General features: G+C 37.6%; 2 protein-coding genes across 22 annotated transcripts in view; one reads left to right on the top strand and one right to left on the bottom strand.

Annotated features, from left to right (window-relative positions):
* Positions 1-12,703, bottom strand: part of Stacl (Stac-like) — a 166,137-nt gene extending 153,434 nt beyond the window's left edge. For 17 of the 20 annotated variants that reach the window (XM_065495497.1, XM_065495504.1, XM_065495491.1 and 14 more), the window contains exon 1: positions 12,310-12,703. In XM_065495497.1, the coding sequence (XP_065351569.1) occupies positions 12,310-12,499 (190 nt within the window). In that variant the 5' untranslated portion in view covers positions 12,500-12,703. The remainder of the gene's footprint in view (positions 1-12,309) is intronic. The other 3 variants (XM_065495505.1, XM_065495511.1, XM_065495512.1) reach the window with 1 other exon arrangement.
* Positions 1-20,272, top strand: part of LOC135946977 (small ribosomal subunit protein uS5) — a 31,126-nt gene that overhangs the window by 8,858 nt on the left and 1,996 nt on the right. The window contains exon 1 of one of the 2 annotated variants that reach the window (XM_065495513.1): positions 19,665-19,807. The exons of the other annotated variant lie outside the window; for it this stretch is intronic. The gene's annotated coding sequence lies outside the window, so the exon portion shown is untranslated. Of the gene's footprint in view, positions 1-19,664; positions 19,808-20,272 lie in introns of those variants that run through there. 2 annotated transcript variants of the gene reach the window in all.

Here is a 20,272-nt window from a genome sequence, read left to right as displayed (position 1 = left end):
TTGTCACTGTGGCGCTGCCGTCTCGATCTTAAACCAGCCAATCAGAGAAAGGCTCTCTCCTCCCTGATTGGTTGCCGGCAGTCTTTTGACACTTTTTGCTAAAGAAAAGCAACAGTTTTTACGTTCCCACCAATTTCCAGCTCGTCATGTTAAATTTATGACCGAGTCAACAGGCTGGCTAACCTAATTCAACCCTCAGGAATCGATTGGTACTGTAAATAAAATAAAATTCTTTGCCAATTGCGGTAGAAATGACAGTTGAGATATTTTTTGTCTTTAACAAAATTTGTTTTGCTAATCCAATTTTGGTTTATAGCATTTTTAATAAAGAAATTTATCACCCAAAGTGAGATTTTATTAAAAAAAATTACAGTATGATCCCATTTTCCAGTCCGTACATTTTACTTTTCGGACAAAGTACAGTGACCCCGGTGAGGCGAAAAGCTTTTCACGCTTTGGTTTTCGGTCCAAGTGTGTGTGTGTGTATATATATGTTTGTGTATATTTTTTTCTGCCTTGCTTTCTCTCCGCTCGCGGTTTTAACGCTCGACGTGTATCTCGAGAGGGAATCTCGGTTGGAAAGAGCAGCTGCAGGCGCGTGTTTTGGGCCTAATCCACGTGAGATATCAGACAACCCGGCGCACGGAAGGCAAAAAAATATAAATAAATTCAACTTTGTGCCAGGTATGCGAGGTGCAGGCAGAGAAAATGGTCTGTTGTTGCCCCGGCGCTGCATAATAAATCAACCTCTTTCCGCAGTTTGAGCAGGGCCTGAAAAATGAGGGCCAGCGCATACAAGGGGGCCAATTGTGCGCCTCTCTGCGCCGTCATATCTCGGTATATTTTTAATTTTTTCCTCTTTTATGACAGACATGCCCATAGTGGAGGAGAGGAAAAACGGCGCTTTGAGCCGAAATACGCGGAGACGCGCAGAGAGCTTTTTACTCTGGAAAGCGTGGGCTTAATCTACTTACACACGAGGTGAATTAATACCTGAGAAAATCCACTAAAGCCTAAAAACACCTGGAACTGGAAATCAAGGTTAAGCCATTTTTTGGTTTTGTTTAATTTAAATTTAATGCAGTACGGAAATAAGAACCTGGTTCTTTTCCTATGGTAGATACAATCAAAAGATTAATTTTAAATCAGCGGAGGCAAGATGTGCAATAAAATTGGTTCGCACTGCGCAGATCCAAGATGGCGTCTGAATGTGGGAAACAAAAAGCTCTCTTTGGATTGCCGTACGAGTGTCAAGAGTTTGTTTTTACGATCCAAAAGACACAATTAGTACAAGGAATGCAAATCATGTCGCAATATTGACCAAAACTTGTTTTTTTCGCGCATTTTCACGTGACTATTTTTTCGCGCCATACTCCACCGCACGAATCTGGCCCCCGCTGGCAGTAAGAAGGTTGAAAGTAGTGGAAAAAAGTTAGAAATTTGCAAAATTGAACTTCGATTGTATTTTTTGTGACCACTTTTAAACATAAAAAACACAAAACCTTTAGTTTCTCTAACGTATTTTTAAAATCGAGAACCTGTTTTAGCTATAAATAGGTTTCAAATTATTTCTAGAAAACTGAGAAAACTGTTTAACCACGATTTCATTTGAAAATTAAAAAGTTCACGTGTAATTTTTACAAATTTCCCGTGGTTTCCAACCTGTGTCACACCTTCCTTAAGCAAACCGGGAAACCACGCCCCCATTTAAAAATTAACGCGAGCTATATACGCCTTCTTCAAGTGCTCGTTGCTCCCTTGAAGTTCAGTGGCTCTATTTTGTGTAAAATAAAACCAAAATTTTGGTGGAATTTCCAATTTTCAAGACTGTGACTCGCGGAAATTGACTAAATATCGCTTCAAGAATTAAAAATGTAACAAAAATCATTGTTTTCCTCAAATACCGACCCTTCATTTCACTTCCAAAGTGTGCTTGAAACTTGAAAAGTTAAAAATCAATGGGAGTTCTTGCAAATTCCAGAACATAAATGTTGCAAAAATTAATTTATTACTTTTTTCGTTTAAATTTGAATTAAAGATGACTATTTATATAGGAAAATGGTTGTTGCCAGTGCATAAACCCTCCTTAGGATTTATTTGAAGTCAAAATTGACCTAATTTGCGCTGTAAATTTTTAAGAAAACTGGCTGCAAAGTTAGTACTGTTTCCTTGCTTTAAATCCCATTTTATTTCACTAAAAGGTTTCACACGCTGTTGGACAGATCTCAACGAGACGAATGTAAATCTGCCAAAAAAATGTGCTCAAGCGTTGGAAAATTTGGACAAATTTTGAAAAGTGGGAATTTGTCCTTAACAATTGGAGCACAAACTGACTATCGATCAAATACTTCTTGAATTTAACAATTCAAATATATTTCAACAGTCACCCTGCATCGATCCCCTTTTCTTGGGTTCCATTTTGGTCTCTCTCAAATTCAGAGCAAACAAAATTTAGCAATAATCAGCCTAATAATCTGTGGCAGAAAGTGTCTTTTCACATGAAGCACACTTCTAAATCAAGCTTGTTAGTCACTGCAGATCTGTGTGTGTGCCGTGTGTCAGCTGATGTACGCGAGAGGATGCTGGCTAATTCTGCGACACTGACCGAGTTATGGCGGGAAAATGAGGCGAACGGTTAATAAAAGCTGGCGAAACGCGCGCCAGGCCCACCTTGTACTTGTATTACTGTTACTCCTCAAGCTTATAATGAGGAAGAGCCTCGGGCCGGTGCTTTAATATAATTTCGCCGCCGCGTCCGTGTGAACGTCACACAGTTGAAAACTCGCCTGCCGGCCGCGAAGAGTGTGAGTGTCTTAGAATAGCACCAGCTTCTAGCTAGCTGCTCCGACCCACCGATGGACCAGACCCGCCGCTAAACAACACACACTCGGCGCCGCGCGCCCGAACACTGCCCGCCCGACCATGCACATTTTTACACACCTCGGAACTCGGAATTTCCAATAAAAAGCGGATGCGTGCCTCGATCACGAATTTCTCCCATCGAGCACGTGCGACGCACTCAAGCCACCAAAACACCGACTTCCAATTCAAACTTGAACGCATTCTTGTTTACAGTTCGGACAGTCAAGATCAGGCAGGCCACCGATTGAATTTAAAACAATTCATAAAACTGGATGAGCTTTTGCTCCTCATTTTAGTTCGAATTGCAGTTTTTTCATTTTTTTTATTCAAATTTAATTTAAGCTGAATAAATCACAGTTAAAATTGGGAATTCATAATTTTAAGCAAATAAATTGAGAATCTTATTCATATGCAATTTGAATTTGAATACTTCATTACAGGTAAAAAAATTAGCATTTAATGAAAAATTGGGAAATCACGGTTCAAACCGCACTCAATTTCATTCGAATAAATGTTTTATTTTACAAAATTAGTGATTAAACAACGGATATATCAATTAATTTAATTAGCAATCATAATTGAGCTGCAAAATTTAGCTTTTGTTAATTTAAAATTTATTATTTAATATGTGTTGCAAAGATTTCCTGCTATTAAAATTAATAAATGCTTTATAATTTATCATTTTTTATTATGAACACCATTCTCTGCTTCAGGAAAGAGGCCCGTGGAATCAATTAATTGAAAATAAATAATTTTAAATCTAAATAAATCTAGCGCGAATCATCTCAATACAGGAGAAAGAAATGAGAAAGAAATTTCCTTGACAATTGAGTAGTTTTAGGCTACTGATTTTGACTATATTTGAGTATATTTTAATTTAAAAATTATATAAAATCCATTTTTAGGGGCTGAAGGGGCTATTGGGGGGTGGAAAGTGAAAAATATGATAAAAACCCTCAACTAAATTTAACAAAACACAATTTAAAATCCTTACAATAATTTTTTGCTCGCGTAGTGTAAAAAAACATAATAATAACTTTCTAGTGGGATAAAAAGCCAAAGAGGGTGAGTTGGGGGTAGATTGAAAGTTAATATACATGATAAATACCCTTATACACATTTTGTGAAAATATCAGTGCGTTATTCCGGTTATTCGAATTTTAATTGCTCAAAAATAATATTATCCCAGTCAAAAATCCGGGTTCTTTCCAGCGTGGGCCAGATTCGAGCGACGCGCAAATATGGCGTCCGGTGGAACATGGCGCGAAAAAACAGTCAAAAGAAGCAAGTTTTTGCATTACTCTTTGTGTCTTTTGGATCGTAAAAGCAAACTCTTGACACTCGTACGGGAATCCAAAGAGAGCTTTTTGCTTCCCACATTCAGACGCCATCTTGGATCTGCGCAAAGCGAACCAATTTTATCTCACATCTGGACCCCGCTGGGTTATATTTTAATTATTTCAAATATGTATTTTTCACAATATTTAATAATTTTCCTCTCGTTCTTAAAACAACAAAATGCATTTGGGTTCTTTCCAAATTACCATGATATTTATCTTTTATTAAATTTCCCCTGCATATTAAATATATTCAAGAAGCCAAAAATACACCGACTCTGCTTGTCACCTAAAGTGTCGCGATGCTAAAAAAATAATGGTCCGCGTCTGCTCGAAAGCGAGCAGTTCTCAACGTGTCAGAAGTGAGAATGCGACAAAAAGGGCAGCAGGAAATATGCTTTCTAGTTGGAAGCCGCGTTTTTGCACAGCCAGCAGCAGCAGCAAAGCAGCACAATTGTTTTTTCGACGCTTCATACTGCGCGCCGCGCTGGCAAACGACGAGGAATAATATTGTCTGAGTGCGCAGTACAGTACAGTACAGTACAGTACAGAACACGCGAATATTTTCGCCCAGCTGAGTAAACAAGGCGGAAACTCTTTTGCAGTTGAGCGTGCAGGCGTCGGGTGTAAAAGGAAAAATTTTAAATGCACGAGAGCTTAGGGAATATACGTACGCCAGGCCAGGCACACTCTTTTAGCGCGGATAATTGGTATTACCACTCTATTACACCGTGTCTCTCTCCCCATTCTTTCTCCTGAAAGTCTAAAAGTGGAAAAGTTTTTTGTAAAATACGATTCTCGTTAGATATGAAAAGAGAAAGAGAAAACCCTTCTGATATCCAGTTGGAAATATAGCTCCTGCTTTTCACCGGGGGCCGGGTTGAGATTTGTGTTGGTTCCCGCCGGTCAGAATTCAATATGGCGTCGAAATAATGGAGGCCAATCACGAGACAGTCCAGAAAAGAGTCTGTCAATTGAATTTACGGAGTTTCAAAACGTCAAATTGCATATCGCTCGACTCAAAATGCTTGAATTCAAAAGTCCAATGATAAATTCAAGTAGTTTCAGGGTGAAATACACTAAATTCCGTAGTGCAATGAGGTGCAAACAAGAAAACTTCGGAAAATTTTACGAATTTTAGGGTGCAAAAATAGGGTTGAAGGGTTTACTCCCTTAGATTACGTTTGCTATATAGAGGAGATCGATACGAGTCTATTGGTGTTTGGTTTTTGAAAATCCAACCATCAGAAGCTGAGATTTGAGAAGCGTAAAATATATTTTGAAGCCCCAAAAAGCACCATTTTTTTATTTATTTCAATAAAAAAATCCACAGTTTGACCATATTGACCTATTTTTTGCGTTCTAAAAGATGGCAAAAACAAAATTAAGATTATATTTTTATTTATTAAGTTATTAATTGGTGGTTTATTTCGAAAAATTTATTTTTGTGACCTGTCACTTTGAGATCAACATAAAAGTTGTTCAGCTTGACGAGACGAGTTCAACGGTGACCGAATTTTGTCCTACCATCAATGTGAGCCGATTTAGCGCAAATTAAAAAATAATAATAAATTCAAAAGGGCTCGTGAAACCCGCTAATTTGGAAAATCAGTTTTTTTCAATGGAATTTTCGGTTAAATGTAGTCTAATTTCAGTAAAAAAATCACGGATGCACATTCCCCGGATAGAACCATTCCTGGACACATTTTCCCATAATATATTGAATTGGTTTTTATTAAATTTTAAAAATTATGCGAATCCCAAAAGAAAAATGCGTCAATATTTTTTCCTTCAATTTTAAATAAAAATTTATCTGTAATAAAATAAGAAAAATATTAACAAAAAAGAATTTGACTTTGGCCTATTTCTGCTTGATAAAAAATTTCTTCCTCAAGCGCTTTAAGAGCGCAGATTCAGTGAATATAATTCAGCAGGAATTCAATTATGCAGGCCCGGAGAAAGAACGAGCAGCGCAATTTGAGGCAGCAACAAAGCGGAAAATCCGGCCGCAACCGCACTCACAGTCTCACACACTGCACGCGGCGACGGCGACACACTGCGCTGCCCGGCTATGCAATCCCGCGGCGCACGAGTGACCGGCTCGTTGCATAATTGCGAACCGGAGGGCGCTCGCCCGAATTTGATTTCACTGGTGTGTGTTCGCGGTTAAAAGTTAATTGTGCCGCGCAAGCAAGCAAGCAAGCCAAGCAAGCAAACTCAGCGGATAACGAATGCTGGCTGCTCCCACGCTTTTCGCCGGTAATTAGTGCAAATTTGCAATTAGCGTGTGTGTGTGTGTGTATAATGTTTTTCTGCTACTCATGAATGGCGAATTACGTTTACTCGTTTGGTCCACTGCTCCGCTGTGTTATCGTGTGATAATTGAGTCTGGAATTGTTCATCAAGTGTATGAGCACAGCCTTCAAGCAATTAGATGTTATATAATTAAGGGCAAAATAAGTTTTAAAAAGCAGCGGGCGCCAGATTCGTGCGACGCGCAGATATGGCGTTCGGTGGAGTGTGGCGCGAAAAAAGGTCACGTGAAAATTCTCGAAAAGAAGCAATTTTTGGTCATTTTTTTCATTAATTGTGTCTTTTGGATCGTAAAAACAAACTCTTGACACTCGTACGGCAACCCAAAGAGAGCTTTTTGCTTCCCACATTCAGACGCCATCTTGGATCTGCGCAGTGCGAACCGATTTTACCGCACATCTGGACCCCGCTGTTTTTTTTAATAATAAGATTCAATATTATTAAAGTTAATTAAATTTAAATTACAAAATCGGAATTTTTATCTTCCAGTAATTATTTGTCACTCTATTCGCTGTGTTGGGAAGTTTTAATAATTCGTGGAATATTTGCTTTTTGTAAAAGGCCTTATATTTTGGCCATCACCGAAAGGGAATTAATCATTTTATTTCAATTCGAAGAATAGCGTCACAATTAACAAAATTTTTGCTTTGGTACAACCAATAAATCTCAGATCAAACGTTGAAATTTTCAAAATTCACCTCACCAGTTTTTATTTTTTCCCTTTTTACAAAATTCCTGTGAGTTTTTTTTACTGTCAAGAGGGAATCTGGCGCGATAAACGAGTTATTTCGCTACAAATTGAAAATGAACGTAGCTAAAATTTCAACATTTACACAGTTCAATCGCATTTCTGATGGAGTCAAGTTCAAAAACGATGTTTGATCGTGATTAATGGAAAATAAACATGCATTTGAACCTTTACAATAAATTCAAAATGACATATATCCAATTAAATTTTCCCGAAATATTATTAATTTATTTTGGAAATTTTTAACACCTTTAAATTAAGCTCTATTTAAATTATATCTCTTTTGCACACAAAAATTAATAAATAAATAAAATCCTTTAACATGATATCCTGAATTTTTAACCCCAACGGCCTTTAATGCGATGACAGATGTGCTCACCAGCCATTTATTTATTGAAAATGTTAAAAATGCTGTAACTTTATGTGAAGCTGCCAATATGAAAAGGTGAAAGTCATCTATTCTGCTTTTATTGTGTTATTTTTTATGTCTGTTGACATACATTCTCGAGTTTAATAAAATATTTATTCATTATTGGCAAGAGAGGTATCGTTCATAAAGCCGTGTTTATTTTCATTTTAAAAAGCCCTACGAAATAATGTTAAAATATTACTTTTTGACAGAGTATTGCTTTTAGCGCAATAAAGCCAAATATTTACCGGAAGCGGCAATTTCGGCACAATTATTATTTGCTTTCACCGCGCGCACACACATTAATTTAGGCAACAGCGAGCGCACGCGTTTAGGGGCTAACCAGCAGACAGACAGCAAAATAAACAAACAGAATATATACGCGCAACAATATAACTCCATCAGCAGGCCGAAAACGAGAGAGCGAGAGAACGAGCGAGCGCGCGGATCTGACGCAGAGATAAGCACGACACACACACACACACGACCTGCAAGTGCGAGAGACCCTCTCTTTATAGCTTTGCTGATAAATTTTACGTGGCATTGTTGCAGCCAGGCCATTGTTATAGGTGGGCTGCGTGTTTATCGCCGGTGTGCACCCACCACCCACCCACACGTCGCATGCAAACACTCTCGGCGGGTAATAGGTCAGTCGCTGCGGTTTCACTTGCTTTCCGCGGTTTGTCTCGCTTTGATGCAGTGCCGGACTTAATGCTCATTAGGAATAAGCACTTGTAAGCTCATAATCGGCATTTATATTTTCATGAGCTTGCAAAATGTGAGAAAAATTCTAAAATTACTGGAGTTTAATAATGTGTAGTTTTTTTGTTTCGATTCCGACGCTTTAACCCTAGATTAGGGGAACACAATGTTTACAAAAATTTAAAAACTCCTATATGTCAAATTAGTTCACAAAAGCCTTGGGACTTCTTTTTAGAGACTTTTCAATTTTTTTAAAATAGAAGTATAATTTTAAAAACTACGGGAAACATTGAAAATGTTCAGAAAATGGTCGTTACTGATCTACTGTTGACCTTGATGACAGATAATTTCACATTATTGTTCTTGGTAAGAGGATTTTGTTGTAAATGCGGCCAAAAGGAGGTTAATATAAATTTTAAGAACGCATCAAATATTAATTTTTAATTTAGTCCAAAAAACTGACACACATTTTGCTTCAAATTCAATAATTTAAAGTTAAAAATGCTGTTTTGTGAAGCTAGAAGCGAAATTGTATAAACATGATACATTTTTAAGGACACTCTTGATTTTGCAAACAGTTTCACATCATCCTCGAGCGTAAAATTAAATTTTCACCAGCATGTAGCAAGCAAGCTAATTGCATTAAAATATATGCAATATTCACGATGCCGCCAGCTCTCATGTCACTCTTTAAACAAAGCACAGCGCAATCGGCTGCCGGCGACAAACAGAATTCGCAATTTGCGGCTCGGAGCTGAAAATCCAAACTGCAGCGGCATTAAATGAGAGTTATTTTGCCGTACAGTAGTCGTTACAACAACAATCGAAGCGTGCTGAGTAAATATTTTTAATAATAGGAAAATTTTGGGTTTTATTTAAGGGACCAGATTGACACGCTGCGCAAATATGGCGTCTAGTAGAGTACGGCGGGAAAATTTCAAACGTAAAATGAAAGTGGCTTGGAAATTAATTAATATTTTTGTTGTTATTTCTTCCCTAACAGCTAATTAGCCCGGTAATTGGCGAATCGACCGTTAGATGGCACATCAAGCTAATGGAAATGTAACAAAATACGCGCGAATGAAATTATTAGGTCAACACGCCTCTTTTTCGACGCTTCTGATTGGCCGACTGGATTGGCCTACATTATTTTGACGCCATTTTTACTTCTGACCGGCGGGAACCAACACAGAACGCAAACCAGACCCCGGTGAAAATTGCGACTGCGCAGAAGGTTTTAATTTTGTTCACGCATGCGCAGTAGTGAGTTTCAGCCTCCCTGTCAGATTAAGAAGCGATTGGAATATACTGCGCATGCTTAAAATGCGCACAAGTTTACTGCGCAGCTTCAAAATGGGCAAATATTCAAAAAAATCTTAATTTTGACGCCATATTGACTCTCTTGTCTTGTTTGTTTATTCTTGCAATGGTCAATACAGTAAATACATTAAATAGACAATTTTAAAAGCGAACAGTACTAGCAAAATAAGGCTAAAACGATCCTTTTCAAAGTAATTTCACGCCGCAAATTAAAATTTATCATCTGACCGGCGGGAATCAACGTTGATCGCAAACCCAAGTGATTTTTATAAATGAAAATATTATTAAAATAAAAACTATTCTGGGAAAAACAAAGGTTATTTTCCGTTATTTTATTTTCCGACTCTGTTGAATGCCCATTGAGTGAGGTTGCGCGTGCAGAAAGCAAATCTGAAGTCTGCTGAGCGAGTGCATGTAGCATAAGCCGGGCAGCGACCGCAGTGGCTTCTTTGCGATAAAATAAAAAAAAAAAACTGTGTTGTTGGCTGACGGTCAGGTGCGTGTGTGCCGGCGGCGTTCTGGCCGGTCTGGCGAGTGGGTCAGATACGTTATCTCTCCATTCGTGTGAATACGTCGTCCGCCTGCAAATGTGCAGCAGCCGAGCCGGTTGTTGCGCGCTGTAATTAATCGCCGACACATTTCGCGATCAATTAATTCGCAAAACGTTGGCCTACATGCCTGGAATTCGCTGCTGCACTTTGAAGTGCATGCGGTAATAAGACCTTTTTGCGGCGTTGCGCTTGCTAAATTATTTTATAATAAAACTTGCTTGGAAATTTCTTTGGTCTAATTAAAAAGCTTTGTGTTCCATCGGAGATTAAAATTATTATTAACTTGTGAAGCGTTCATTTTCCTCTACTTTACTGAATATTAATATCTAGCTCGATTCTCTTGAGGGAAAATCAATTAGTAGCATCAATATTGGATGTTTATATTGGCAAATAACGAACCTGGAAGGAAATTTGTCAAACTTTTGCATAATTCAGTCTTGCAACACCTGCATAAAAATGTGAAGCGCTATTTTTCAACCTAAATTTCTTTTATAAATCGTTTAATCTCAGCGGGGGCCGGATGTGCGATAAAATTGGTTCGCACTGCGCAGATCCAAGATGGCGTCTGAAGTGGGAAACAAAAAGCTCTCTTTGGATTGCCGTACGAGTGTCGAGAATTTGTTTGTACGATCCAAAAGACACAATTAGTTAAAAGTAATGCAAAATATGTCACAATATTAACCAAAACTTGGTTCTTTTCACGCATTTTCACGTGACCGTTTTTTTCGCGCCATGCTCCACCGGACGCCATATCTGCGCGTTGCATGAATCAGGCCCCCGCTGATACAAAATGATGTTTTTTATCATTTGTTTGTTGTTATATAAAACTTCTTGCAACTGGAATTTTAATTAGTTATCAACAGCTTACCAGTTTTTTTCCAAACAAACTATGGATTATTTTTAATAGTTGCTAGCCCATATTAATTTCGAGATCTAAATTGCAAAATGCCTTTCAGGTGTTTTACAAGTATTGTAATTTTAATAAAGGTTTATATAGGAATTAATAATTAGAAATCTCCACGATAAGTCTGTTTAAAATCCTGTGTGTGATTGAAACGACTATTTTTTGAAAGATGCGTCCAAACGAAAAGAAGAAAAAAATCTCCCAAAATTTGGAATATTACCCTGGGTTTGCACGATATTTTCCGTCTGATTTTCTATAAATTTTCTTTGATAAATTACCAAAAGGCTCAGAGGGGAACCAATTCTAAGCGTATCATTCGCATGAGGAAATTTTACTCGTGATTTAATATTTGACGGGGAATTCTTTTTTGGATTTCCGAACAAATCAACGTTAAAAGTCGCTTCCGAATCCATTTTAAAACTTTTATTTAGTCACTTTTGTATAAAGATTAAGCTAAGAAAATTTTTAACATTTTAAATTTTTGAAAAATTCAATTATCGTCTGAAAACGCCATTAAAGTGTGCGGGAAAAACAAAACAAACACCCAACGTAAAAGTTTAATATTTTTGGGACCATTTTTTCGTAAAATTTCAGGCTTCTCATGTAGGATTCAGGTTTAATTAGGAAGGGATTTTAGGTGAGAAATTTTTAATCAATAATCAGACTGGTAGTAAATAAAGAGAGACTATATTTCTAAAAAATTCAGGAAAAACCACTGTATATTTTATTGTTCGCCCTTTCGTCAAATCCGGATTCTCACACGTTGTTCGTTTATTTGTTTTTAGCCCGTTTGATGTAAGATTAAGATATATATTAAATTTATAAAAAAAACTTCTAAAAATGCAGGTTATGTATTTTTAAAATAATTTGCATCTCCTTGCATGCCTCGAATTTCTAAATACATTTATTTGTTTATAGTTTTTATTATTTTATTCTAAATCCACAGAACGGATTTGTGTTTGATACAAGAATAATTTATTTAATGGAAAATGAAGAATAATCAATTAAAATTGCTTTAAAATTAAACAGTATAATTCGCTCATCAAACAATTTGGCAGCGGAATGAAATCGTTTGGGATTAAAAAAAAAGGGCAATTAGCCGGGCAATAAAGCCGTAAACGCGCGCGGGGCAAATTATAGGCAGGGGTAGCACTCGCACTCACCGGTTCTGACGAGCTTGAAAGTGACCGAGTTGTGGGTCTTGAGGGCCTCGTTGAGGGCCGGGTGGGTGAGCTCCTTGAGGGTGACTTCGCCAGCCATGACTCGCTTGTTAAAAGTGACGGACAGATTCTCAGACGGACTGGCGCCCAGGGAGATATTAATGAGTTCCTCAGCCGGGAAGATCACATACATCCTCCCCGCACCGGACGCGCCATGCTCGTTCGTGGCGCGTTCCTGACTCCTGCGGTGTCAAAGCGGAATCGCCGTGGCCCGCCTCCGAGCACTGTCACGCGGGGGCCGCCTCACGCACCGCCTCCAACCGGGTGCACGCAGTGTGCTGCGCGGGCTCACACCTCGGCGTGCCGAACACGTCTGCCTCGTCTGCCTCGTCTGCCTGGCGCACCAAAAGGGTCGCCTGCCCCGCTCGCTCGCTCGCCAACCCGCCCGCTCGCACGCGCTGCAGGGGCGGCAGGGAGGGGGGAGGGACACGGCCCGACGGAGCTCAACAGGCACCGCGTCTCCCCGCCGACGACCGGCGGCCGACACGGCACGCGCACGGCCCGCTTAACACTTTATTCTGAATATTAGGCGTAAAATATACGCTTGACTGTACTTGTCCAGACGCATTAAATTTTGCATGATAAAACTATCCTGACAGGGTTCGTAGTTCGTTCGTATCCCAAGAAATTAAATCGGAATCCGGTCTTTTTCCGGATCTTTTCACACGGAAGGGAGAGGATTTTCAATAGACTTAAATTTTCCAATTTTTCCTTTTTCAAAAAATAACAATTTAACTCAGAAAGAACAAAGAATACTGGATTTTCAGAGTGGCATTATATTTAAATTTCAAAATTTCCCATGGGTAAAAAATGACAATTTTCCATTTTTTTGGGTATTTCGCACCTCCAAATCTCGGATTCTAACTATCAGAATTGCAAAAACTATCCACTGTTAGACTCATCTCGATCTCCACTAACCCGTTGAAGTGTTTAGGGGGTGCTTACCTCCATCCCCTTTCAACGCCACTGCTCCAATTTCGATAAAAAAATTATCAAGCTTCCTCTGGGCTTCAAATTATTTTAAATTATCCAAATCTCCTTTTAAATTACCCCCTCATCCCTTCTTTAATTCTCAAACAGTAAAATTTTTCAACTAAATAAATAAAAAAATCAGAGATATATGTAATTTTTTTACTTTTTTCTAGGGGGTTGAAGTGTAACAACAAAGGGGCGGAGGTAAAGCACCCCCGAACCCTTCAGCTGGTTAGTGGAGGTCGAGACGAGTCCAATGGTGGGTAGTTTTTGCAATTCCAATTTTTAGAACCCGAGATTTGGAATTGAAAACAATTAGGAAATTTGAAAAATTGCTTTTTTTCGAATTCTTTGGAAACGGTGTCTATTTTTCATTTGATAGAAGAAATAAAAAAATATATAGCAGATGATTCCGGAATTTCTTGCACAACGTGCACGTATTTGAAAGAAAAGTAAGAAATTCTGAAACGCAAACAACTAAAATAAAATATCCAAAGTAATAAAAATTTAGCTATAATTAATTAAGTGCTAATAAGTTGATAAAATTGTTTATTTGGTACATTTATATATTTCGTTTATATATTAAATATTTTGTAATTTGGGCAAAAATTGTTGATTTTTCAGATGATCCTCGTGTTATTTTAACCGAAATAAAACGTATTTATTTGTTGGGCTTGAAAGATTTCTTAAAATCCGTTCATATAACGACTCCTCAATATAGCTGCAGGTTTAATACTGTACAAAATAGCCTAAAAATCACCCTTCTTTTCAAGAAATTAAATTAAATTTGTTGTTAGTCTCGGGTAACTGTTTCTACTTGGCAAAGACAAAAATCTGATTTCCGATCTGCAATGCTTTGACAAGAAATTCAATTCTCCTGTCTTTTTCCTGTTCCAAATTTACAGGAAAAGCAGGAATTCTCCTGCTCCTGTGTTAGAACACACTCTTTTCTGAATATTTAAAAATTCAGTTTCTTAAAAATAAAGTTCGCACTAATGAAATAATTAAAAAAAAATAACATTTGTATAAAACAGTGAAAAGACACATTTTAAATCTAATTTTCAGCAATGTCCCAGTTCAGAATATTTATGTAAAATGAGACTGACTACTTTTCTCCAACAATCAGCAGACTACTTAACGAAAATATAAGTGAATCATCCGCAGCGTCCTTTTCTGCAAAGTCTAATCTAATCACAAAGGATGTCTGCACAGCAAAATAGTTGTTCAGAAAGCTGCATAATTCCTGACAAAGTCAGTTTGTGCCTGAGGCTTAATTTAAGCTCTTTCATCCTTTTCATGTTGGGAGCTGTACAGCCTCTCCTTATATAGAGTGAATATATTTAATTTACAAACTAAAATAAAGACGTTTGACGAGAAGATCTATTTGCTTCTCTCATGAGATGATAAGAATTCATGATGCAAAGACGTGAAATTTATATTAGAAAGATTGTATTGATTGACCACAAGAATAACTGCACATAATTAAAGTTTTTTGATCTCCCTTTTTTATTTTGCACATTTTCAAACGCCTTTTGACTAGGAAATAATTTTAAAAAATTTGAATTTTGTTGAGAAGGTTTAGTTTTGAACGATTTGATCAAAATTTAAATTATTTCAAACAAACCTGTTGCTTTTTAAAGATGCAATATTTCTTTTAAGCATGAGGATAAATTTTAATTTCCAATTGGCAGCTTAAAGATTGTCTCTGACGAAGTTTCTGAGCACACTAATCGATTCCTGAGGGTCGAATTAGGTAAAGTGGATATTTTTTCCGACCAAAAAGTCCAGCGCAACGTGCGAACCTTTTTTCCCGCCAAAACAATATGAATGTGAGAAGAGCGCACGCGTCAGAGCTGGCTGGATGTGACAAAGAAGTCATTCGTAGAGGCGGTCTCGTCTGCAAGTGCTAAAACCAGCTCTCACGCATGCGCACATCTCGCATTCATATTGTTTTGGCGGGAAAAAAAGTTCTTCACGTCGCGCTGGACTTTTTGGACGGAAAAAACATCCACTTTACTAAATTCGACCCTCAGGAATCGATTGGTGTGCTCAGAAACTTCGTCAAAGACGGTCTGTAATAAATTTATTCCTTGTTTGTCTAATGGAAATTGCACAAGTTCGAAGCAAATCCGCTCAGTTAGTCGCAGGACTGATCTATTCCATCCATAATCTATTGGCGCAGCGATAAGAAAGCATCCGTTTTGCGAGAGCGCGATCGACGTGCTGTCGTCTCAACGCGCCCGACTGATTGCCGACTAAATGATAGATAGGGCACGCATTCGCCTCTTCTTATCGCATTTCCTCGTGCATGCGTATCCGATTTCGCACTCGCTGCTCCTGCGGCCTGCGCGCGTGCCTCGAGAGGAAAAAGCGGCATTGGCTCTCACTGACAGCGAGCTCGAAGCTGGAATGCCGACTTCAATTTGGGATGAGCCTCCGTGCTTTCGCCCCTCGTTCAGTCTCAAGAGATAACCAATATTCCTAATTCAAGTCGATGGGCTCGAGGCGAATTACAGATATACATATATATATTTGACCCGCATCAAGAAGGAACTCGACGGCTCGTGCAGAAACACGGCAACTTGTTCAGCCGCAACCGAATAAATTCCCCACGAAGGGTGATTAATTAATTTTGAAGGAATATAATATACACTCTGGAGCCGGGATAGGTCAAAACGGAAGCTGGGAAATTTTGACATTTTGCAAAAGTTTTAATTCATTTTAAGGATAGAAATTTTCTAATTAATTTATTTATTTTATAGAATTTCGCTTTAATATCGTCAGTGTTGGTATATTAATAAAAATTATTTTATTTTTCTTTCCACTCTCTTCAAGTGAAGTTGTTGAGGGAACTTGTATCGTGTGTTTTTAATATTGTTTTCGTTTCGGTTATGCAAAGTAAAGGTAGGCGAAAATCCGCAGAATTTTGAAAGACAGCTACCGGATCAAATTAATTAATTTTATAATTAATTGTTTTTTAAAAGTCTAGAAGACAAGCCAATCTGAAGAATTGTTAGTGATAGTATTGGAAACAAAACAATAGTTGTATAACCCCTGACAATGAGAATTCTCAAGATTATTTTAACGCATTTTCAGCAAATTGCGTGTTTTTTAGGCTTGATTTTTTATTTATGCTTAAAGAGGAATGATACTGGAAAAGCCTGGAAAATGCTTGTTGCCAATGCATAAATTCGTGCCTTAGGATTCTGTTAAAGCCTAAATTGACCTAAGGAGCGCTGTAATTTTTTGAGAAAATTGGCTGGAAAGTTAGCGTGCTTTTCAAATGGTATTGGCTGTCTCCTTACTTGAAATCCGATTTAATTTCAAAACCAAGAGTTTCCCCAATAAGTGGCATACACCGTTGGACAGATCTCGACGAGAGGAATCGGAATATGCCAAGAAAATATGTTCAAGCAATGTAAATTTTGGAGAAAATCGGCAAAATTTGAATTTTTATTGTAGGAAGGTCATTTTTTATTATTGCAAATTGTTGAACAAATTGTTTATCGGTCAATTGTTCATGGCATCCAACAATTCAAATAATTTTTCAATTGTTGCCCAGTATCATTCCACTTTAAAGTAAAAATCCCCTTATCGAGAGGATTTTAATAGAAATGCGTCAGTAAAATTTAGCAAATGAAACTTAGAAATACTTTGTCTGTTGTTCACCTTGGGTGTTTAATTAAGTAAGATTTTATTATTTTTTTGTAACTTCCAGAAATCGATTAAAGTGATGTCATTTTAGGTAGATTTCCTGACCAAAAATCCCGCGTAAAGGTAATCATGCCTATTTTAAATATATATTACTTTTATTATTTATTTATAATTCAGTTTTGTAACATTTTTGCGGATATTATATAAAATGGTGTAGGAAATAAAGTTCAAAATGCAAATTTTTATTTTTGATAGAGTGTGTGTCCACGAGAGCATTAATTTCGCATTTTTTAGCATTAGGTCTCCTGGCTTCTCGGTTTGTTAATTAATGAAATTATGAGTATATCAGCTCTAGGGTGTTTCCTGAGCAATTTTCCAAGGATCAAATTGGCCCTTTCAACACAGTATCTGACTTCAGGGGTGACACCAAGCACGTTGCAAGGGTTGAAATTAAACAAATTGTCCAATTTTGATGTTCTCACTAATAATCTGAATCCAAAAATATACCCGTTTTTCAAAACATTGTTTCAAGAAAAATCCTGAACATTTCTAGGCAACATTTCATTCAATACGTTGAAAGATTTAAAAAAATTTACCTATTTTTTTCCAAAAATTAAAAAATTCATTGAAAATTAACCCTACTATGGAAAATTAAAGTGGAATGATACTGGGCAACAATTGAAAATTATTTGAATTGTTGGATGCCATAAAAACAATTTGCAACAATAAAAAAGGACCTACCTACAGTAAAAATTCAAATTTTGCCAATTTTCTCCAAAATTTCGAGTGCTTGAACATATTTTCTTGGCATATTCCGGTTCCTCTCGCCGAGATTTGTCCAACGGCGTATGCCACTTATTGGGGAAACTCTTGGTTTTGAAATTAAATCGGATTTCAGGTAAGGAGACAGCCATTACCATATGAAAAGCACGCTAACTTTCCAGCCAGTTTTCTCAAAAAATTACAATTTAGGCTTTAACTGAATCCTAAGGGACGAGTTTATGCATTGGCAACAAGCATTTTCCAGGCTTTTGCAGTATCATTCCTCTTTAAATTGCACCCTAAGAACAAACTAAAATAAAATCAAGATGCCCAAATAGAAAATATCAATCTTTGGTGGAAGGAAACCCCCTGCAACATGAATTTTAAAAATTCATGGTGTCGTTCCTGAATAACATCCTGGAGGTGTATGTCGTACATAATTCATCTCGTGCTGCGCGCATTGTGCCGCTCTGGGGCATCGATCAAAAGGGCAGCAAATAATTGAAAAGGGCAGCACACACATTCGATCATTCTCATGCTCATTACTATGCGAGAATTCCGAGTGTTCGCCATTCGCCGTTATACACATAGAAGAGAGAGTGCACCGTCATAATTGCGGCGTCGGCGGCTTTGTTGGTGCTCAGCGGCGGCGGCGGCGGCAGCGGCGGCGTGACCTCGAACTTTGAAGGGACGCGCGCGCGTGTGCTGGCCCCGCAGAGAGAGAGAGAGAGAGAGAGCGTTCTCCGCCACTCGGCGTGCGCGCATCCCTCGGGGGATGCAGGGGTGCACTCGTCCATGAGTACGCACTCCGTGCACCACCACCGACCGACCGTCGACCCAAAATGCGGCGGACACGAAAACGCAAACTTGCTGTTGGGTCGGGTCTCGCCTCTCTCTCGCACCTTGCGTTCTCGCTACGGACCAGAGGCCAAAAGGTCAAAAGCCAATCTCTGTGGCATACATGCACGCGGTGCCACCAAATTAATTTAGCGTTTGTTGCCCCAAGTGAAACTAATTGCTCGCTTCCTCCACTCAAATGGAAAGATTAATTACTGCATGGTTCAATTTTCATTTTATTAGAATGAAAATGAAAACTTTGGGCTTATTTGATAATTGTTTATGTTTGTATAAAATTAAAGGAAAATAAATAAAATGGTTTAAATTGAATTCATCACTGATAAAAAAATGCAAATGAAGGTATAACGAAAGTTTCTATCAAATATTAATTCTTCATTCCTAAAATTGCTATTTTATCCATTTTTATTAGATTAAAATTATTTTAAAATAGTTAAATGTTCGTCTTATTTATTTAAATTAATACTAAATAATTATTCATTCAGAAAAAATCATCAGTTTACTGTTGAGCTGTATTAAAAATATTAAAAAATTATTAATTAAACCTACACTTGAATTTTCTTGTGTTAATTCTTTATTCAGAAAATATAGGCAATTGTTACGTACTTCGAATTTTATTTAAAAATTCAATTAAAACATAATTCAATAAATTCAACGTATTAATAAAAATGCTTACTTAATTTGTTTAAAAACGTAATTTCAGTTTGTTGCTCATTGACCATTTTTTTTCTCTAAAATTTATTCAATTTAGATTGCGTTCTTCTACATGGACACGTTCAGGCACGATATTTTTCACTTGAGGAGGAAAATAAAATTAACTCGGCAGTCTTTGAGCAGCGCGGCACCTCTTTTTCTATGGTCACATCTTCCCGAATTATTATTGCTGCAGCTTGCCGCCTCAATCCAACCATAAGAGTTAACATTTCCTCTGTAAGATGTCGTTAAAAGGCCTTTTCCACATCTAAATGCGCGCCTCTAGCGGCCACTCCGATGAGTTATAGGACCGGTTCACTTTCAAACAACCGGTTGTGTACAGTTTGTGACAAAAACCGGTACTAATATCCAATCCTTTAACAAGTAAGACGCCCAAAAATATAACCGATTCATGTTAAAATAACCGGTTCTTTTAGCAATCGTAAGCTGTGTGAACCGAAACACCGAAAGAATCGCCATTAATTTGTGACCATCTACAGCACCAGTAAGTCGTAATTTTATTTTATCCGTAAATATTTCAGTCATCATTAACCCAATCGCTACCCAAACTTGATTAATTTAAAGATTAAACACTGGATACTTTATTCAGCATATTAATTACCTGTATTTTTCCCGTATTTTCACCAAAATTGATTGTTAAAAATCTGAAAGAATTTTAGCCCGTGAATCGAGTTAAAGATCCCCTGTTGCCACGCACGTGACGACGCACAAACATTTTAAGATCAAAATCCTGAGTTAAATTCTTCGTTTTAAAGTTAGTGTAAGCTGTTTAGCGCAAGTGTTCCTTTTGAATTTGCATTTCCCGGAAGCTTGAATGAATTTTATCAAGATTTCTTCGGAAATTCTTTGAAACATCGGGCAGCGTGCTTGAAGCAAAGCGTCACGCCCGGCAAACAGACACAATAATAACTTCAAGCCAAATTATCTTAAAAATTCTTCAGTAGATTTG

This window comes from Cloeon dipterum, chromosome X, assembly GCF_949628265.1.
Source record: "Cloeon dipterum chromosome X, ieCloDipt1.1, whole genome shotgun sequence".
Lineage (NCBI taxonomy): Eukaryota > Metazoa > Arthropoda > Insecta > Ephemeroptera > Baetidae > Cloeon > Cloeon dipterum.
This window is presented reverse-complemented; position numbering and strand designations above follow the sequence as displayed.